Here is a 20951-nt window from a genome sequence, read left to right on the forward strand (position 1 = left end):
TTTGAAAATGAACTGCGAGCAGAGACCTGCACATATGAACAGCCGTATATGTAACACCCCGGATTTTCTTTAAATATTTTCATCGTTCACGCGGAGCTTGTTCACGCTCAAGCGACAGTACTTTATTTATTTATTATTTCTTTCTTTCTTTCTCATTTACATTGCATATTACAGCAATTATTAATAGTGTAACGCTAAAGCGCGTCTGTTTGGGATTTGCACCTCCGGGAGAGGGGGGTTGGGGGGGGAATCCCCGCCTGTATCGACAATCCTGATGTATTACAATACAATGTATTTTTCACCCACTGTCAGTTATGAGAGTTGACTGAAGTTTAAAAGATGAATACAAGCAGAGCATATCACTGACGATACAATCATTTTTAATCCATTCATCACAACAACAACAACAATACAGCACGTCAGTATTCAACAACCTGACACTGCCATTAACAGTGTCAGTCGTTTCTATAATAATTCCACATACAAAAAACCGTCTGCCTGATGTTATATTTTGCAGAGCTCCCACGCTGCCGCCTGCGACACTTTCCCATCACCAGTGCGGTACAAGACCGGGCTTTAGACCAGCACGCGTCATTCAACGCGACATCAAAACTGACGACAGGCGGCGCCACATGTCACGTAGATGTGAACGGCATGGAGAGCATAAAACTGCCCCCACCCTCTAAGTAAACATAAAAAGCAAAAGATGTGGGTTTTTGCAGGGCGTAACACAGCAGTGACGCTAAAAGGTTTCCGTATGAGCTGCAGTGGAAAGTCGTCACGTGCTCTCCTTCCTCCCCACCCCCCTCTCCCTGACTCTCTAATGAACACCGCCGGTCGTTACAAAAAGGAACAAAAAATAGAAAGAAAGGGGGGAAAGGCAGCTTTCAGTGGGGGGGGGGGGGGGTAGGGGGCGTACAAATGTCGTCGGACAACCGTGAGCGAGTACACATGGCGTCCAATTAACGTTGAAGCGTAACAGGGGTATGGGTTACCCTCGAACCAGATGTTCGCACCACGTGATGTCGAGGCATTGTGTTTCGAGACGGCAAAACGAAACTAAAAAAAAAAAAAGATATACGGAAAGAGGGAGGGGGAGGGAGAGAGAGAGAAGGAACTGTGGGGGTATGAATACTGAGAGATTCGGTGGCCACAAAATGTCGCTGAACAAAAAAAAATTGAAAATATGGATGGGGCGGCGGAGCTGGCGCCACCTCGCGGTGGAAATTTTTTTAAACCGCACTGTCCACGGTCACAGCGACATGTGGCGGCAGAGAGTGGCGAAAGGGGTAGAATGTGGGAATAAAGTATGATGAAGCCGTGACAGTTTGGTTGTGATGAAGGATATATGTAGTGTTCGCGAATAATAACACGCGATATTTTCGGAACACACATGAACAAAAAGAAAAAGAGGGGGGATGTATAGGAGAGGCTTCTCACGAGAAGTGACGTGCGAGGCACGCAGTGATGGAGTACTTCGTTTTTGTGATGAACAACCTGTCTCGTTGCTTCGAAATTTCTAGCGCTCATTTTAGATTCGGATTGAGGGGGGGCTAAAGGGCGTTAAAAAAAAATAAAGCATAGAACAGCAGTTTTCGACCCTTGCTGCGCTACAACCTGTTCCGATGTTCCTCCGTCAGAAATGAGACGGGGAGTGAATTCAAGAACGGCTCCGCGGGATCCTAAATAGTAGTCATACTCCAAATGGTGGCGTTACACTTCAGCGACCGCCATTGGAGATAATTACGCAGGATCCTCGCTGTGTAAAATACCGCTAACTGTCGTACCACTGTACGTTGTACTGAAGGCGTATTATAGCCGTGCTCAACATAAGAACGACACGTTTAAGCTCCTCTTTACGCTTGTTCCTATTGGCTGCAATAGATAGCCGCATCACTCTATACATCGCGACATGTAGTGCGCCGACATCCAAATTATAAATTTCTCCTGCGGAATAACTTTTTCTGGGTTGAGGGACTATATTTAGTGTCGTATTTAGGTTGGGCACGAGTAGTTTCAAATGCGATGATAGACGCGACACGAAAATATCGTTTTTATTTTTTTTTTAAGTCATTCTACTAGACAATCAATACATTGTTCATATCGAAAACATCAGTGCATACATGAGAACGAAGATGTATTGGTACGAACGTAGCCACTTTGTGTCCGAACACCGCCTTCCAACCCAACGTATACGCCTTGTATGCAAAAAGCGTAGCTACTCCTCCGCATAAAGCTTATTTTGCTCGCCTAATCTGGAACGCCATATACTGGCGGCATGCCCTGTCTCGTTCTTTCAATCTTGTCACATCCCATCCACGATTCTTTTTTTTTTCTTCTTCTTCTTCTTTTTTCTCGCTTTCACCTCATCTTCTTTCCTCGCGAAAACGGCACCCCTTTTTCCACGAACACCGTTTCCATTTCAAATCTAAACTCGCACACCATACAAGATTCCGCGCGTGCGTCTGAGTTTACGCCGCGCGTAATGCATACATATGCGGCCCGCGCTGTCGTTCAGTGCTGCCCGGCAAATGTCGACGCTCCTGCGAGCGTGGCAATAAGCCGCATTGGGAATGCGAACCACGTCGGGACTGCTACAAATGAGCCGGTCCCCTTCCTCGGTGCAGTCGCGCTTGCATACATTGACATCCCGTGCTACGCGGCCAGACTTCCATATGCGACGGCATGCAGCAACCCAATCTCGGTTTCTCAGCCGCCATCCTCCTCGTCGTCGTCGTCGTGCCCCGAAGCCGTGACTGAGCTCCGTTTTGTATGGAAAATCGAAGGCGAGGTGCGTGTTGAGTTATACGATGTTCTTGTACGGCGGGGAGGAAATGGCTGTTGTGACCCGCGGTCGATTTTCGTTTTTTATGTCAGCACGTGTGTGTGGTTGCCTTTTTTTTTTATTATTGCAACACTTAATCGTTTGTGTTGCAAAAATATCGGTGTCTGCAATGTCGGGATTGGTTTCGACAACGTATACACACCGGTGAGATATCAGATTAGCTACACAAAAACCGTAATAAGGAATAGCAAGATGCTATATTTCGTGCTTCCTTTCGTCGGGCATCAGACACTATGACCTTTCTTCTTCTGTTTTGATCACGTGAGTCGTGCGTTTTTTTTGTTTTTTTGTTTTTGTTTTTTTTGTAAGAGATTATACGAGTGAAGAATGGTAACGTCCTTGTGGAGTGACTAGAAACCGCCAAATTAACACGACGAAGAGAAGGGCCACACAGCAGTTTCTCTTCATTACGCGTCTTATTTTGGCTTCTGTCCATCATGGACTGTTACCAACTGCCCCGCTTGCCTGCATCGGTGCCCTTTTATGAGGTCCATAAGTAGGGTTCGGTTTTAATCGAAAAACACCGAATACAGAGGGACATTCCAGGACATGACTGAGATAGATTGCTGCACATGCCCAGCAAGTTGTTGATGTAGATCACAAAGCCATACAGAAATACGATGGCTGTGAAAAATGTCCGTTTAGGTACTTTTTCGTTAACCGTAAAACGCCACCGCAGCGAACAACGCCACGTTGAATGAGCGTCGTGGGGAAATTACATTGTGATTTCTATTCGCCGATATAACTGTCGGGTTGACCTTGTACACGCCAGGTAAAAAACATCGAAAAACGTACGCCGAATCGGCCCAAAAATAAAAAACGAAAACCCTACCCACAAGTTAAAATAAATGAATTAATGAAATACGTAATAGATTTTGAATGGGAGATTGCGTAACCGAGGGGAGTTGCTCTATCGACAGTACACTTTTACCAATCAAAACTGTTCCTACTCCGCTCGTCGACAATAAACCGCCATTTACGATTTGACGCAGAACTTTCCCAAGGTATTCCGTTCAATTATACGCTGGGACATATATACGCAAGTAAACTAACCATTGTGGCACCGCAGGAATTACACATTTCCTTCCGGCTACCACAGTAATGGTATATGTATTGGAAAATGAGCGGAAATCTCATACGTTTGGTCTTACGCACGATGCCGAGCGCGAATGGGTAAAATATCGAAGCTGCATGGACATACTATGCATAAACCAGTCACTCTCTCTCTCTCACTCATCCTCCTTTCACTCTTACATTTTTGCACACTCATACACACATTCATACGACAGGGAACGACGCAAGCGGCAAATGTTGAACATGAGAGAACTGATGTTCTGAGGCTGGAACAACATAGAAGGGACAATCACAGTTCTCTCGTGTTCAACATTTGCCGCTTGCGTCGTTCCCTGTCGTATGAATGTGTGTATGAGTGTGCAAAAATGTAAGAGTGAAAGGAGGATGAGTGAGAGAGTGTGACTGGTTTGTCCCTTCAGATGACGCACCCTGGAAGTCGCTGAGAAGGCGTGTTAGCTTAGCTCAATTGGTAGAGCCCTGGACCGGTAATTCAGATGATGTGGGTTCGAGTCCTACAGCTGGCTTATCTTTTCAGTGACTTTCATCTTTCATACTATGGATGTTTCGAAACGGATCGTGCTTTCGACGCATCTCTAATTTCGTTCGTCTTGTGTGCACTATATTCAGTGAGAAACTTCCGATTTCGCAGTATAACTATAGCACTGTGCTTTACGGTTGAAACCGGTTTTTATCCAGGATTTGCATCATCGGAATTTGGGGGGGGGGGGGGGGCATTGTTGCCAGAGTGCAAGTACACAGATACGGGCACTGCAGAACGCTAAGCATTGTGGCATTCAGTACAGCCCCAGGGCATTTCGTATATTCATCTATAGAATACGAGAAGCGCTCTCTCTTCCTTTTTTTGCCCACCCGATACCACCAAATACCCGGATAAACCCCCTCACGCGCCCTTCTTCGCACGTAGCTCATGCTTACGTTGTGGTAAGCTCAGTTCAACGACAACGTGTGACATGAATTTACACAACCTTAATCTATTTCCTGGGTTTTGTCGTCGGAGAACATTTTAGCGTTTATCTTTGATTCCTCACACAGTTTTGGCACAGCGAATTGAAGGCGTGAAAAGCATGCTTCACACAGTCAGAAAATGTCGCACTGCTCAGAGAAGAGAGCGTACACGCGTATTAACTTTTCTGAAGCCGTTGGTATACAAGAAATAATGATCCCAGAAATGTCTAAAATATGCCCCGGTAATACCCGATTTTTTTTTTTTAAATCCCGAAAACACGTTTTCAACAGGGCGAGATCCGATGTGACATACATGAGTTTCATCAGGACACATCTCATCCTGCCCATTGTGCCTTAGGGTAGTGCGCCGCACCGCCTTATGTGGCGAATTTCCCCATTCATTATCATTGATTGATTTGTTGTTGTTGGAGAATTAATTTACGAGCCTCCATCTTACCCTCTACGCAGGAGATGGAAACGAAAAAAAAAAAAAACATAAAAGGGGGTGCTTCTCTGTCGGTGGGAACCTGTCACCATCTCCTCCCGTATCTGCGAAGTGAGCCAACAAAGTGCTGGAAGGAAGTCCCGACTTCCGCGCGCCGGAAGCGAGGGGTTTCCGCACCCACGCTTCTTTCCGTTATTGCGGCAACGGTATCGATATAAGATCCGTTAGCAGAAGCGCCCGCTTTCCGCGCAAGCTACTTCCCAGAGGCTTATCGGACTCCGACATTGACATTATGGTATCCGTCCGTCCGTCCGCCGCCGCACCTACTGTTGCCCTACAGTAGAACACTATATTGTAACACTCAGAGGTGTTCCGGCACTTCGTCCAATGTGTTCTGCGTGCCAAGCAAAACGTGAAAGACAATAGACCCCTCCTTGTTTTGTAAACAAATGACGTCATAATGTACGATAGCGCCACCAATTTGGTAGAGCCGAACTACGCTGGAAGCTGGTGGGGGGGGGGGGGAACAATGTCGCGCCCGAAAGCCACGGTTTCAAGAGGATTAACGATGGTATCTGAGAGGGACAAGACCTTCGGTCCTACTTTTCTTTCGATAAGAGGAAGCGAACAAGTGCCGTGGAACCCAGCCCTCACCTTCAGATTCGTTTCGGTTTCAGTCTGTTTACCAACGTCGTCGTGATGACGTTTCTCGGGTAGAGGTCTATTATTTGCATCGGTGCGAATCTGCATTGTAAGTTTTACGGGAAAGAGTGTGATAGACGTGTAGGAATTCGGCACCGACACCGCCGAAACTCATCCGGATAGAACATTACCGCGGGCGTCTCCACTAGTGAGGCAACGCGGGCGATGTCACGTGCTTTCGAGAACCAATGGGAGTGGCCGAGGCTCTTGCTCTTCTGAAGTTAGAGCTTGTCGCGGTGGTTTCTTCGAGGGTTTAAATATCATCATGTTCGACATATAGAAGATTTTTTTTTTTCTTCAATAGTCCTGCGTGCAGTACAATGAGTGCGTGATACAATGAACCAAATGTATCGAAGTGTCTTAACCCTTTGAAGACTCATTCGTGGGGTGTTTCACGTATTTCTGGTGTCTACTTTTCTCGTACCCACGAACAACCGAAAGAGCGATCCCAACGCCGTGTGTATTTGTCCAGTCGCACATATTTACGGTGCTAGTTTTCTCCTTTTATCTAAATTTTATCTAATTTCTCTCGCGAACGCAGCTTTTCTCAGTTTGCCATCCCGTCAACTAACTAACCAGCAGTAACACTAACAAAACAACCCCCTTCCCGACAAAAGGGAGGGATGTTATTCTCGCCCACTCGATCCGTCCCAATAATCCCCCCACAGCGAACGGGAACAGTTGTTGCGCGTCGATGATGCGAGCACGACACACAATCTATGCAGAACGATCAACCGCCCATATGGAATCCCTTTCCGGATTAAAAAAAAAAAGAAAACCTCCCCCAAAAAGGTCCCCGCAGGTTTTGAACAATGGCCGGTCGCTCTCTGAAAAAGCCATAGAGCATACACGTTCGAAGAGCACAGCGAAACCCTGCACCTGCCCGCGTCTTTTTCACCTATTTCATTACCGCAGCTTCTTCTTTCGCGTAACAATATAATAAAATTCGACAGAGGTGGGGGGGGGGGGGGGACCGTATGCCCCCCATGCACACAAAAGAAAGAGACGCGCCACAGCGGCACCCCACAGAGGACCACCACTACCGCGTCGGACAATTAGGCACGCCATGGAGAGGGTGCACCCGCTCCTTTGAATGGCCCCCAACCTTTCTGAACAACATCAGTCAAGCTCAGACGGCGATACCGCCGTGAGTAGAAGAGGCTCTGTAACTAACATGCCTCTCATCTTCCCCGGAGCGTGAGGTATGAAAGCTATGTTTAAAAAGAAAATGCAAAAGCAACGCGAGAGGAGGTACCCATTAGAGGTCAATTTTTATGTTTTTTTTTTTTTTTGCTTTTGCAATGGAAAGTAACTGAAGTCAAACCGTGAACCGGATAAAAAATAAATAAATAACGAGTGCGAGAAGGCCGTCGGCAGCGTCCACACTATTCATTCCCTTGCGCGAAATGGAAGGGAAGAAGGGAGGGAGGGAGAGAGGGAAAACCATAGTGTAGAGAACAGGCTTGAGCGCGGAAAATAATAATGGTAATAAATGTAAAAGAAAAAAAAATGGGGCGCCATATTTGGCCAGCCGCAACAATGGCCAGAGCGGAGCTTCGTTTGAAACATGCTTTCCTAGCTGTTCTCTCTCTCTCTCTCTCTTTCGCTGTCGTGCGATCTTCCACTTTTTGTTCTCTTCTTAGCTACAGTTTGACGACGTTTTTGTTTTTTCGTTTTCTTTTTTTCTCTCCGCCTCGTGCTTCTTTCTTTACGATTATTGGCGCTTTGGTTGACGTTCGGTACAGCGTTCTTGTCTCGTTGCCGCTGCTGCTGCTGCTGCTACTGGAGTGAGTGGCGAGGAGGAAAAGAAACGGGGGCTGGGTGGGTGTCCATCAGAGACCGGAAACAGACAGTCCGCCGAAAAGAAGCGCCGCTTCCGCTGCTGGGAGATAAATCAACCGGCGCGAAAGTGGAGGAAGGGGGAAAGAAGGACAGGGTTTTCGAAGACTATGCTTTCGCTGAAAGAAAAGTAGTAGCCTTCGTTCCGACGAACCGCAGCGCTCCTAGCGTTGTCAGTAAGGAGTCATAAAGGAAACTGCATATTCCGCAGACTACTGCGAGAGCAAAGAGCCTAAATAAAAAAAAAAAAAAAAAAAAAAAAAAAAAACAGAAGGTTTGTTATAAGATAGGTTTTTGTTGTACCGTGCGCAATTGTCATGCGTACGCGCTAAACGGAAAGCTGCATTCGGCGCATGCGGACGCTATTTTATTGCGCACGCGACGAAACACGTTACTTTAACCCTCTTGAACGAGACAAATCCACACGAAGAAGGTGGTGATGGTGGTGGTGATGGTGGTGGTGGTGGTGGTGATGATGATGATGATGATCTAACTGCTTGCCGTAGTCGGCCACGTTCAGGCGTACAAAGTCACGAATATCGCAGGGGGGGGGGGGATTGTGCGTCTTGGGCCGACTTCAAAGAGAACTGTGCCGACATCTGTCTTAAACCGTGCGGGGAAAACGTTGGGAAAACACTCAGACAGCAGAGCCAGCGCCCATGGTTCGAACCTGGGTCACCTCCCACGAAAAAGGTGCGTCAAAACAATTACAACCGCCGTGTTACCCAATCACTACAGTGCAATTTACATGCACTTTAAAAGAAGCGCGCGAAAGTCTGCGAGGACTGCATAGCACCGTGCTGTCCAGCGTATAGCTGACAGTGAGTAACTCCTTCGCTGTTTTTCTAACATGCACGTTTATCCGGTTACATTTTCGACGAGCGCAGCCGGTAGCGGTTAACAGCTTGCAAAAGGAACTTCCTTCGCCTTCCGAAGATGGGCGCGTTCTGTAAATATTTGAAGACAGAATCTTTAATTGCGTGTCGCCAGTATTTTTCTATCTCCTTCCGCGAAAAGTTCTGAACTTTGTCCCGTCTGAGCCGCATCCTATACTTCGGAGGGTAGGCGATCAAGTTTCCAACAACGGTTTAACAGCCATATCGTATTACGTCAAGCAGACGGCTGGTATACACTGAAGGACTCGTTTTTCTTCGCACGTAGCTCATTGCCTACGTTGAGGTGAACTCGGTTCAACGACAACGTGTGACATGAATTTACGGAACCTTAATCTATTTCCTGGTTTCTGTCCTCGGAGAACATGTTAGCCTTTATCGTTAATTCCGCTCAATTTCCTCTCACATGCAGTTGCGTTAGGACTGCGGATGACCTTCTATACCACCCGGGCAGGTATTTTGCGCATTATTACGTGATTTAACTTCAAGGACGTGAATTGCAGCGAACTGAAAAGCAATCAGGTTCACCCAGTCAGAAAATGTCGCGCTGCTCAGGGAAGGGAGTGCGCATGCGTATTAACTTTTTCTGAAGCCGTTGGTATACAAGACATAACGATTCGAGAAACGTCTACCAGCCTGGCCGTTAGCAATACTGTGGGGCCTGTCAGAAATAACTCTTACGAAAGACCACTCAGGGACAAAACCGCAACACAGCGCTTACTCATTTTGTGCTCGACCCTTCATCACGTGGTCTGCCGCGTGAGAAAGGGAAAGTGCGAAGGAAATGCGACACTGTCGATTAATTTTGATTCGCGTAACAGCGTCAAATCCAGGTCGTAAAAAAGAGAAAGAAAGAAAAATAGAGAAAGAGTGCAGAAAATGCCCTCGAAATCAAAGTCACTTCAAAACGTCATTCCCAACAGCGCTGTTCTTCACGGAGAAATCCTCGCAAAACCCCGTCGCATTACGTATGCACCATGGACGTGACTGCGACGCGGCGACCTCCTGCGGAAAGAGTGAGCCAGCGGGCCACTCGAATCGAAGAAAGATGGCGCGATGGCAGATGCTTGGCGTGCTACACAACTAGCAGGGCGCGATTCGGAGGTCGGGAGGTTGTCTGACATGGCTCTTCCCCAGCATGACAGGCATTCGCGGCAGGCAAAGCATCCCGCTGCGGAGGACACGCAGGGAAACTGAAGTTTTTTTGTTTTTTTTTCTGTGACTGTTACTAAAATTATCATTACGGGACATGGATGGAGCGGGGGCAGCGTTAATATGACGGGAAAGAGCAGCGTAAAACTCAACGGTCCTCGTAAATATATCGGGTAATGAATCATAATGGTGATGACAATATTAGAGCAAAGGAACAGTTGTGTTAGGCAGCTTCGTACGACGAGGACGAAACACTATAAATATCAGTGACGGAGAATTTCGTTTTATGAAACGCGGTGTCGTAATGTATCAGTTTAATGAGACAGAAATCTCGTATCAAGATGATGTGGTCCACACGTAATGCGGTGACTGCTCTCGCGCATATTAAAGGAGCAGTGAATGCCACTCCATAAACTGTTCGTTTATCGCTGCTGCGCATTGCGCAAGAGGTAACATGTACTTTTGTAAAAGAATGATGATCCTGGATGGCTGGTACGAGCTATAAGAAAAAAAAATCGGTAAATTGGGGAGATATTACAGCGTCTAGTCGCCAATAGTCCCGTATAGTCCCCAAATGCAACGTATGTAGCACTATAGTATCTAACGCTTATAGATGTGCTCACCCCTAACCCGTGTCCAATCTGAGAGCGGCACGAAATGTAGTCAGTCCATTAACCCTAACGAACGGTTACAGATCTATTCCAGCCAATAGGAACATGAGCAGGGCGGGGCCTAATGGTGCAGTTCTTAGGTTGAACATGGCCATGGCCAACGCCAAGATTTTTTCCAGGGGGGGCGGGGGGCAGGGCAGAATGTTTGGAGGGGGGCGCCCGCAATTGCAATGACTTGGCTCACAAACCCTACGGGGGAGCAACGGCCCCCCTTGCCCCCCCCCCCCCCCACACACACACACCCGTGACGGCGCCCATGGCTACTTTTATTTGTGTCTCTTCGTCCCACTCACTATTTACCCTAAAACACTGCACTACTATTCCTCTGCTTCGGGTGTCGAGGCGAACTTGCCGCCTCTCTATAAACTCAACAGCCTCCTGCACTTCCCCCGCACTCACTGCAAATATCGTTCGGGAGCGTGATACATATAGTTATCCTACCCTTATGTACACACCCTCTTTGATCCGACCGAGCGAGTTTTAAAACGTGTAAGGTGGATTCTCCCGAAAACCGAGTCCAACACACGTACACAAAGAAGCTTTTTCCCGTCGCTTTCACATCACCTGCACGAACGCACGGGAACATCCTTCGAGAATACCCACGGACGTACCCTCCCGCATATTTTCCCACAGAGGAAGCTTCCCTCGTTTTCAATTAAAACTCAGCCGTCTATCTCAATGACCCCGAGAGCGCGTGCACAACGAAGGCAGTTGAGGGTAAAAGCATTCTGCGGGTGCCCACTCAATCTGCTGACCAAATCAGTCTCGGATGTATGCTGCCGGCCGGTGGCCTGCTCGCTATAACCGGCCGCCCCCCCCTCCCCTGACTGCCTCTTATTGTGCAGCGTCCGAAGAGGATTTACAAGTTGTTCCCCGCAGATCAAAAGGATTGAGAGGGGCGTGGATTTCGAACGCACGAATATTGATCTTTCGCGAGCTGTCGGAATATACACGCATACAAGTCATCGCCGTGTTCTTTGGAGCGATGTTTGCGCGTTCATGCGTGAGTGAAAAAGTCGCATAGCACGAGAAAGAAGCGAAAAAAAAAAGGAGATAAAAAAAAAGGCGAATGAGCTGGAGAGTTTTATCAATCACTCATTTTAATTATATTTATTTATAACTCGCTTTCCTTAAGAGTGCATGTATGTACGCATCGACAGAGCACAACTGTAATCTTACGCTGTGCTACCAGCTGTCTCTTCGCTGTCTTCTTTCATCATCAAACGACACCACTACCGTTTCATTCCTTCCGCATCGCCAGTCAACTTGTCCGTTCTCCTTGTAAAGCTCCCGTACACGTCTCAACATTTCTTCAAAAGAAGAAAATTCGTCCCCCCCCCCCCCCAAATCTCTACTTCGGTCGCTACTCCCCATCTGGACTCCGTCTTCTCTATATCCTCCTGCGAAGTCTCGTCGTTGACGGCAGCGAAAACACCGCAAGAAGGGCGTATGGTATATCCCCCTCAGACCCATCTCTACACAAACACCTCAAACGCTGCAGCAGCACCGATATACCCCGCATGGACCGCGGAGGAGAAAAGTCCCCCCCCCCCCCCCTCCGTTAAACAAACGTCCACGTTTCACCAACGCACACCAGCCCTCGTTCCATGTCACCCACCCACCCCCCTCTCCCCACCGTATTCCCTCTCTTTCACTTTCAAAGTGGGGTCCCCTCGGTGTTAGCTGACCTCCCCCTCCACTATACCGCGAGTGCATTACTATTTTTTTTTTTTTTTTTGTCTCCTCTGCAGTGCTCCCATCACGTTCTCTTGCTCAGCAGCTGTATTTCACGCGGACGTCAAGCAAAGCTAGTGTTGTTCCCCATCTAGTATACAGTGTACAAAAGGAAGAGACTATACGTGTGGTTCCTCATGGAGGACGGGGCAGAGGGACGGGGGGGGGGGGGAGGCAACCCGCAAATCACATCAATCGCGGCCCCGCAGAGCGGAAAGAACTGCTTCTTCCCGCCTCTAGTTTCCGCTTTCCAGATAAGGGGGGCGGCAAGGGAGCAAAAGAGACAAGAAAACAACGACTAGAAGGGGGGGGGGGGGGAGACCCCTCTCGAATTTGATCCTCCTCTTCCTCTCTTCCTCCCACCCCCCTCGACAGAGAATGAGTGTACTTTATCCCCTGTTTATGCTGCTCAAGGGAGCGAATTCCCCATCCGCTGCGCGCGGAGAGAGAGACAGGGGGGGGGGGGGAAGAAGAAGAAGACGACAGGCTGGAGACAGACAATTCCCAGTCACCGCGCGATGAAGCCAGGAGGCCGATGGATGGAGGAAGGGAGAAGGGAGGGAGTGACGAGGTAGAAGCCTTCCATGTCACTCATCTTGATTTTGTTGCCTCTCCCGGGCTCTCTATACCACTCTCTTTTTTTGTTTTTCCTCCTTTCCCCCTCTCCTACCCTCCGCGGCACTGGTCTACTACATGGAAGAAGCATGACGGTAAATAGCGACAGACAGCGAGAGATGGTTTTAGGAGGGCAAGCGTGTGAGATGCGGCTGTTCTGGTTGGCATGACAACACACTGACTGAAAGGGAGGGAATGGGAGGGAGGGGTGAGCTCACAACTGCCAACCGTGGAAAGCAAGAGGAAAAAGGAAAGCTGTCTCCTTCTCGCGCCTGAAGAACAAATAAATAAATAAAAAAAACTTATTTCGAGAGGCGTCGGAAGGGCGCCCTAACCTATTCTTCCTTTCTTTTTTTTTTCTTTTCTTTTCTTTCCCGCGTGGTCTGGATGACAAAACGAAAGAAGTGTTTTTTCTTCTTCTTCTTCTATGGTTTCTTTTCGGAAGTGAGTGTGCAAGAAGCTTGTCCGCTGTCTTTTGTTGTGCGTGTGTGCCCTGCTTCTTCCCGTGCAGAGCACCGATATTTGTAGAAAGTGGGAGACCCGCAGCAGGAAAAAGGAAAGAAAAAAGGGATGTTTCGGGATAAAGCCTGAGATGGATAGATGGCGCAGAGGGACAGTTCGTTGCTATATGTGTGTGTGAGAGCATTTGGCGGCTGGGAGGTTTTTATTTCCTTTTTCGGTCTTTGATACCTGTGTGGCATGGTGAAAGTATAGTAGATTGAGGAATTGGAAGTAAGGAAGGAGGAAGGGAGGGAGGGAGGGAGACAAGGGGAAGGAGGGAAGCGAGTGCGGTACACGGTGGAAGGATATATGGTCTGTAGCTGGGATTCCCTGTGATGAAATGTGCAGTGGGTTGGAAGAATGTTTGGTGGTATCATTGAAGGAAGTAACCCACAATGAAGACATGGGGCACCACGGTAGGTGTTGAACTTCACGTGCTATGTTGACTGCGTTTAAATTCCTTTTACTTATACTCCTAGCTGTTTATATTTTAAATCGCATATAGCCGCGTGGAAGCCACACGTCACGTCATCACGTGATATGGCAATGTGACATTAAAACAGTGACCGAAGGTGCAGCCCTTTTCTTTCTTCCTGTTTTGTTCTTTAATTTTATTTTTCTGGGGAATAAAGTCTCACGTACTCGACACACCCAGAGAGGCAGAGAGAGCAACCGAAACACGTAGGGGGGCCATCCTCACAGGAAAGTTATTTTGTATCCTTCATACTTGTATATACTTGCTTTCAAAACTTCCAGAAATGTCACCTGCGCTCCCCCCCCCACACACACACACATTTCACACAAACTGTTGTCGCCGCATTTTTACATCTCACGCCTGTTCCGTGTGGAATTACACGAGATTCCGGCTTTTCTGAGAGGCGCGAAGAAGTAGGAACATTCTGGGACACGTTATCCAGAAAACCGCACATTTAGCCGCGACCGTGTATACAGGAGCGCGCTGAAATTCCTTGGCGCGCGCGCGCGCCTTTGCGTGTTCTTGACGCGCGGATCCCCTCCTCGTCTCTCAACTTCCAATCTCGACGCTGCCAAAACTCACTTCGGAATTTCTCCCCTTGCCCCGCGTCTTCAAAATGAAAAGAAAAGCGGGCGCCACCGCCATGGCAGTATACGAGAACGTTGAACGAGCACGGGAATTCGCGCCACACTTTTTTGTTTTGTTTTGTTTTTCTTCTCGGTAAAAGACGGGGGAGGAAAGCGTTGACGACAACAACACAACGACAGCGAGCAGCCATACGACAAACGAAATGAAGAAAAACGACGCACAGCGCGCCCGCGGAAAATTGCATTCGTGCGCCTCGTCTCCTCCGTCCTCTCGCGGGACTTTGCGGGATTTAGACGCGCGCGCGTTGCACTTCCCGGGGAGAATTTATGGGCGGCGGGGAAAAAAGGGGGAGGAGGGCGTATTAAAAAGAGGGAAGAAGAAGAGGTAGTAGACGAAACCGGAGGTGGAAAAGGTTTCCTTCTCAACGAGCGAGTTCGTGCAAAAGGAGAAAACGTGTGTTTCGCTGAGCGACGGTGTAGATTTATCGTAGCGCGCGCGCGGAAAAGGCGACGAATGAAAATGGAGGTCGCGCGCGCGGTGAGTCGTCGCAGGGAGGAAGACGACGAAGGAGGAAGTGAACGTCTTCTCCCAACACCTGTATGTGTCGTGCATGTTCCGGAGAGCGGTAATATTGGTCGTGCCGTCGTCGTTTCAAGCAGGGAGAGGATACGAAAGATGGTTCCGCACGTGACAGGACAGTCGCAGGACAGAACCCAGCCAGCCAGGACAGACGAAAAGGACATTTCTGCTTCCTCAGCTGGTATCCAAGCCAGACTTTGAAGACACGAAGGACCTCTGCGGCCGTATAGAGTTCGCGTGGAAAGCCACTGAAAGCCTCCGTTTAAAATAATCTGCAGCGATTCGCTAAAGTAGACGACATCCTGACTTTATATGTGAAGGATTAAGGATTATGTGGTGAAGGAGTAAGAAGAGTAACCAGCTCTCGTAGCTCACGTCGAGACTGTGAGGTACTGCCTGGAGCGCTTCCTGCGTTATCCTCAGACGCCGTCAGCCATATGACGGCACGGCGTTCCTTTAGAAGTCGGCCCAGGACGCACATTTCCCCCAAAGCGTTTTGTCGTGACGTTTCCCAGCTCTGCGAGGCCGACAACGGCGAGATCTTTCAGCACTACCCCCACCAGGTCACCACCGCTGGTGACGTTGCCGTCTACCAGACACACACACACAGCCACAAATTGACGCACGAATACGTCATAACTTGGCAATAAAAGTCCTCGCTCCGTCCCTTACCCATTTCGACATCCCACGGAGGAGAACCTTTTCGGTCAACAGTTTACCCAGCGATAAGAGTGAAGCCCTTTTTTTTTTGTTCAACCTCCTGCATCGTTCAGGGTGTTTGCCTACCACATGTGGCGGCCTAACTTGTTCTCAAAGGCTGGCATCCGGTCTGAGGTATACACACACACACACACACACACACACACGCAGACGTTATATTCCAAACATAAATCCTCCGCCGCGTGTTCGACCCTCTCCAACAAAGAGCGAGCCTTGTTTCCAAAGATGCGAGAAGGGAGATGCTTCGTTTCCGAAGATCTATTTACGCGTTTCGAAAACAAGAAGCCTCGTTGTTTTCACCGCATGGGCATCACGGGTGAAAGCTTTTTCTTTCTTTTTTTTTTTTTTTTTTCCTCTCCACGCCTCCTGCCGAAGTGGTGGCTACGTGCGTTGCATCCAGGATGGCTCCTTTTCCTTCAGTGGCGTTTACATGTGAGATATGGCTCCTGCAGTCGGACTGCTGCGTGCACGGTGTCCTTTTGTGTGTTGTCCATTCTGGCCCTATAATGGCCGTTGTGTTTGCTGATAAACACTGGCTGCGCCAAGCTCGTGCGCCGTCGACATTGTGATCAAGCACATCATATAACTATTAAGGCACGACGTTCCCAGGACACTCTTAATTGATACTGATGATAATTCGTGACTTTACATCGCGATACAAGTGTGTCTATTTCAGTAGATGCAGCCAAAAAACACAGACAATTGAGGCACGCATTGGGGGCGGGACGAACTGCCAAGATACGAGTGCGATCGTAAGCGACGTCACCGTGCTGAGTTTCTGGATTAATTTTGCCTGAGTGTCTGAGCAACTTGTACCCTGCCACCAAGTCGTGCTATCTAACAGAGAAGGAGTGAATTAGGGAGCAACTGCTGCTTCTATAGCCCCCTAAGTTGCAATTACTCCCCATTTTAGCCCCTGGCCTCGAAATTAACTCCCCCCAGCACTGCAAAATGCCCCTGAACTTTGCAAAAACTGCAATGGATTTAGTCCAAATAGGAACTAATGGTTGTGGCAACGCATCAAGTCACCAAAATAGGACTAAAACCACTCCTTTTTTTCCTCTTCTTCTTCTTCTTCTTAGATTGCACGTCGTTGACTTTGCGAAAGGAAGCCCTTTGTCAACTTAAAAGATAATCAGGCGCAAAGTTGGGATTAACCGGATTCAAGCATTAGAACGACAAATATCCCTCTCCACCGCGCCCTCTCCGTGCGAACGAACCCTTCAACACTCCACGCAGCTAAGCGGTAATTCCGCCTTCACTAATCTCCCCCCCCCCCCCCCCCCCCCCGACGCCTTTTCCCTCACAGAGAAATCCCGCTCTCAACCACGAACGTCGAGCTCGTCGAAGAAGAAGAAGGCAAACAGCCCTGCGAGGCCCCGAAGCTACCCATCCAGAACTGCATCTAAAACGACACGACTGCAAAAGAAGAAACCTTTTGAGAACGGCGGCAAAATGAAGTGAAACGCGGCTGCGAAGGCGCTGGAAATAGAGCGCAGCCACCGCTGTTTATCGAGCGCCTTTGGGGGGCGTTAATTTAATTAATGTCGCTAATTAAAGATACATTAGGCGGAGGAGCGTGACGTGGCGCCCCTCGCCTTGTTTAACAACTTCCGCTTTTAAGTGCGCGACCCTCGCCCGAAGAAAGGGAAGCAAAAGAAGAAAGGGGAGAGCGGCAGCGCGCTGGAAATTTTAATCCACACTCGTTTACGCGCCCATATCGTTTGCAGCGCGCGGCCTGTTGGCGGTTTGCTGCAGGAGCGGCTGAAGCTCTTGTTGAGGGGGGGAATGGTACATACATTTTGATGACGGAAAGAGCTCGTTATAATGGCGGGTAGGTCGCGGATGGCGGAGGCTGTGGATACTGATATCGATTTTGATGGTGCTCCTGCACCGACTGGAATGGCCTCAGTTGATCCGCGACACTCGTACAGCTCCATGTTTCTTTTTTTCTTTTTTATCGAGCGTGAGGTTTTTGTTTCGCTTTGTGTCATATTGATGCGTTTGGACGCACCTTCCTGCAGCCTTCGGTTCGAGAAAGCGGTCCGTGACGTGTAATTATAGCGGTTCTCTACTCGATGGCCGAACTAATTATCCACCGTGCCCATTGTCGCGCGCGTGTATGTGTGTGTCTGTGAGCGTCAGGTGGAGCTACTCTCAGCAGGAAACAGCGCATGCGCGAGGTACTAAACGCAACAAACTTGATTCGTTATCCCGGGACCACAAAAAAAACACACACACACACACAAAAAAAAAAAAAACACGTATCATACCTTCGCGTCCCACAAAGGACGCACATTAACCTCACTTTACTATCGACCGTTTGTTATTTACGAAAAAGTTTTTTTATAGTTAAAAATATAGCAGTTCCTGAAGCAGCTTCTTTCTCGTGACCAGCAAACATAACAAGAAAAAGTAATTTGCATACCTGCTTGTGCATTTCGACGTTGAGGCCGTAAGACATCTCGTAGTACTGAAATGAGAAAAGAAAAATGGCGGCTTAACGTTTCACTCTCCATTAAATGTCGGGGGGGGGGGGGGGGGCGACTTGTAGCCGCATACTTACCATTACATAATGCCTCTGCATTTCGGTCTTCTCACTTGCAAGCTTCTCACACTCCAACTTCAGGCTGAAGAGAAACGGAATACGGACTTTGAGCACCGATGTTCCAAAACGAATCAGCACGATCAATGCGTACTCTACTGCGGCTAGGGCAAAGTTTTGAGAAGTCACGTGACCGGTACGAGAGAGGGAAACTGGAGAGCTGCGCAAACAGCTGACCTAGTTGCATTGCATTACACGGCCACAGACCAAGATGAACAACAACGTGTTTCCGTGATTGGACAAGAAAAAAAGCTTTTTGGCCATCCAATGAAACTCGACTGTCCATGTTCATTTTCCTTCGTACGCTTCTTATCGCCTGGTTTTGCCAGGAAGCCTCGAGTCCAGTTCCTCACAGCAAACACGCCACTGACTCCATCGGACCAACTCGACAAACAGAGTGTTTTAGCGCCGACGGTGACGCCGTAACGAAACAAACCGCAAAACTACTACGCAAGAAAGGAGCCAAACGAAACCTTAGGGACCCTACCCTATCTCCGTCGGCGAAAGGCCCTGTACTACTGATCGCGGAGTACACACTGAAAGAGAGCCCCCGAAGAAAAGAACTGGGCAGCCGGTCATCCTGTAGTGCTAACACACCCCGTGTTTGCTCGCGGGGGCAGTGAGTGTGTGTGCGAGGAGGGGAAAAAAATAAAAAAATAAACGAGGAAAGAGGTCTGAGATCGCCCGCCGCCGCCACCACCGATTGGGATTTTTGTTTTCTCTACTTCTTTTTCTTTGGCCACGTTCACTGGACTTAGAGGGTGGCCGGAAGCGGCTGTGGATGGTTGAGCCCGGCTCTTTTGTGCGACTGCAGCGGTGCATGTCCTGTGTAATCGTTAGGTTTCTTGGCCACCCTCTCCGGGCAGCGGCAACAAAACGGATGTGCCGAAACGAGGGGGTTACAGTTACACAATGTTAGTCCCACAGGTCGGCAAATTCACTCATGACGGACTAAATGAACATCATGCAACGTCACATCATTCAGAATGACGATTGGGAGCAGATCTACACGCAAGATGAGTCGGCCTATGTTACAGGATGACGTGATGTTGAATGAATTGCTATGATGTGACGTGATGTTGAGTGTGATGCTGAATGACGAGCTGTCGTGGGCTGTCAAGTTGAAGTCCAATAATGAACTGCTAAACTGAAGTCGAACGATGGTTTGTGATGTTGACGTCGAATGATATGATGGGTTGTGAGTAAGGCACACCATGATGTGATGTTGAATGAATTTCTAGGAATGTGCCGATGTATGGGTTAATCGGGGGTGTTGCAGTCCAAATGACTTGTGGGTCGTGAAGGATATGAATTGATTTTACAATGTAATTTTTGCAGGATTTGATAGAGGGCGCCACTTTCAAGATTTCGAGCGTCATTAATGAGGCTTGAGCGTCATTTTTTGGGAAAGATCCACTCCCAAATGCCATATGGACTTATTTTTTAATCAGGTATGTGCACACAGTTCTAGTTCCCACTGTTTCATGAAACCTCGCTTTTCTGGCTCCTCCAACCTTTGTTCAGAACATGTTGGAGAGCACTCAGAAGCGAAATTTAGTGGAGGTAGATGTGCTATGATTCAGTCGCTTTCTACTACAAATATCAGAGTTCAATTCAATAAATTAAATTTGTTAATTAGAATTTGATAAAATTATTTGCAGTGCGTTCCAAGAGTGACCTACGGGTAAATGCCGTTCATCTCCTATTTTTGCGTGGCGTACTTATTCTTCAAAATTTTTGACATGGCTACCGGAACACCATGAATAATTTTCAAGATTATCGGCGCTTGTTACTGGCATCTACGCACGTGTTACATTTACGTATCATAAAATGTAATGTTTTAGTGAAGCGAGTAGTTCAGTGTGCCCTGCAGCATATTACCTGTGGTACTGCGCCTGTAGGAAATTAAATTCCTCCTTGATCCTATCGCACGTTTCGGACACAGTAAACTTGAATGGCTGTCCCGGCTGCGCCGGCGGACCCTGAAATAGGATCAGGGAAAGGGCGTTATCACACATCACATACACATCAGAAGGCAAACAAGCAGAAATAAGAACAGTGACAGCGGCAAAAAATATATGTCTTCATAATGCTTTTAGACACGACACATTCACCACATATACACGACAAACCAATAAAAAAAAACTACCTTTCCTGACGATCCCATCAACACCATCATGCAATTCAAAGGAGAACAACAATGGCAGACGAAGAGAAATACACGCACACACAACCAAGCGACAACTGAAAGAGGGGGAAAGGAGGTCCTACATAATAATAGGAGTAGGAGCACAAACGAGCGCGCATGCGCAGACAAAACATCGTCCGACAGAGGAAGATCCGGTGCAGGAGCAGCATAACACCTCGCATTACAAAAGAAAAAGAAGAAGAAAACAAAAACCGTGGTGGATGCGAAAACCGAAGCACGCAAGGTCCCGAGCCCCGCTTGAGCGCGCAACCATCGATTTTACGCGGCAAGGGGGAGAATTGGGGGGGGGGGGCGAAATCACGCTCGCTACCCTAGGGCACGTGACCCCGTACGTCACC

The 20951-nt window shown here is 48.2% G+C and overlaps 1 protein-coding gene across 3 annotated transcripts in view; it reads right to left on the minus strand.

The window, feature by feature from the left end:
• The window catches only part of LOC135369793 (transducin-like enhancer protein 4), a 57101-nt gene extending 36433 nt beyond the window's left edge, over window positions 1-20668 (minus strand). For 2 of the 3 annotated variants that reach the window (XM_064603313.1, XM_064603312.1), the window contains exons 1-4: window positions 20554-20665; window positions 20286-20386; window positions 18366-18429; window positions 18228-18272 (exon numbers count right to left, since the gene is read on the minus strand). In XM_064603313.1, coding sequence (XP_064459383.1) covers window positions 18228-18272; window positions 18366-18429; window positions 20286-20386; window positions 20554-20583 — 240 coding nt within the window. In that variant the 5' untranslated portion in view covers window positions 20584-20665. Of the gene's footprint in view, window positions 1-18227; window positions 18273-18365; window positions 18430-20285; window positions 20387-20553 lie in introns of all 3 variants that reach the window. The other variant, XM_064603311.1, reaches the window with a different exon arrangement.
• Between the last annotated feature and the right edge of the window lie 283 nt (window positions 20669-20951).

The sequence above is a fragment of the Ornithodoros turicata genome, chromosome 10, assembly GCF_037126465.1.
Source record: "Ornithodoros turicata isolate Travis chromosome 10, ASM3712646v1, whole genome shotgun sequence".
Classification (NCBI taxonomy): domain Eukaryota; kingdom Metazoa; phylum Arthropoda; class Arachnida; order Ixodida; family Argasidae; genus Ornithodoros; species Ornithodoros turicata.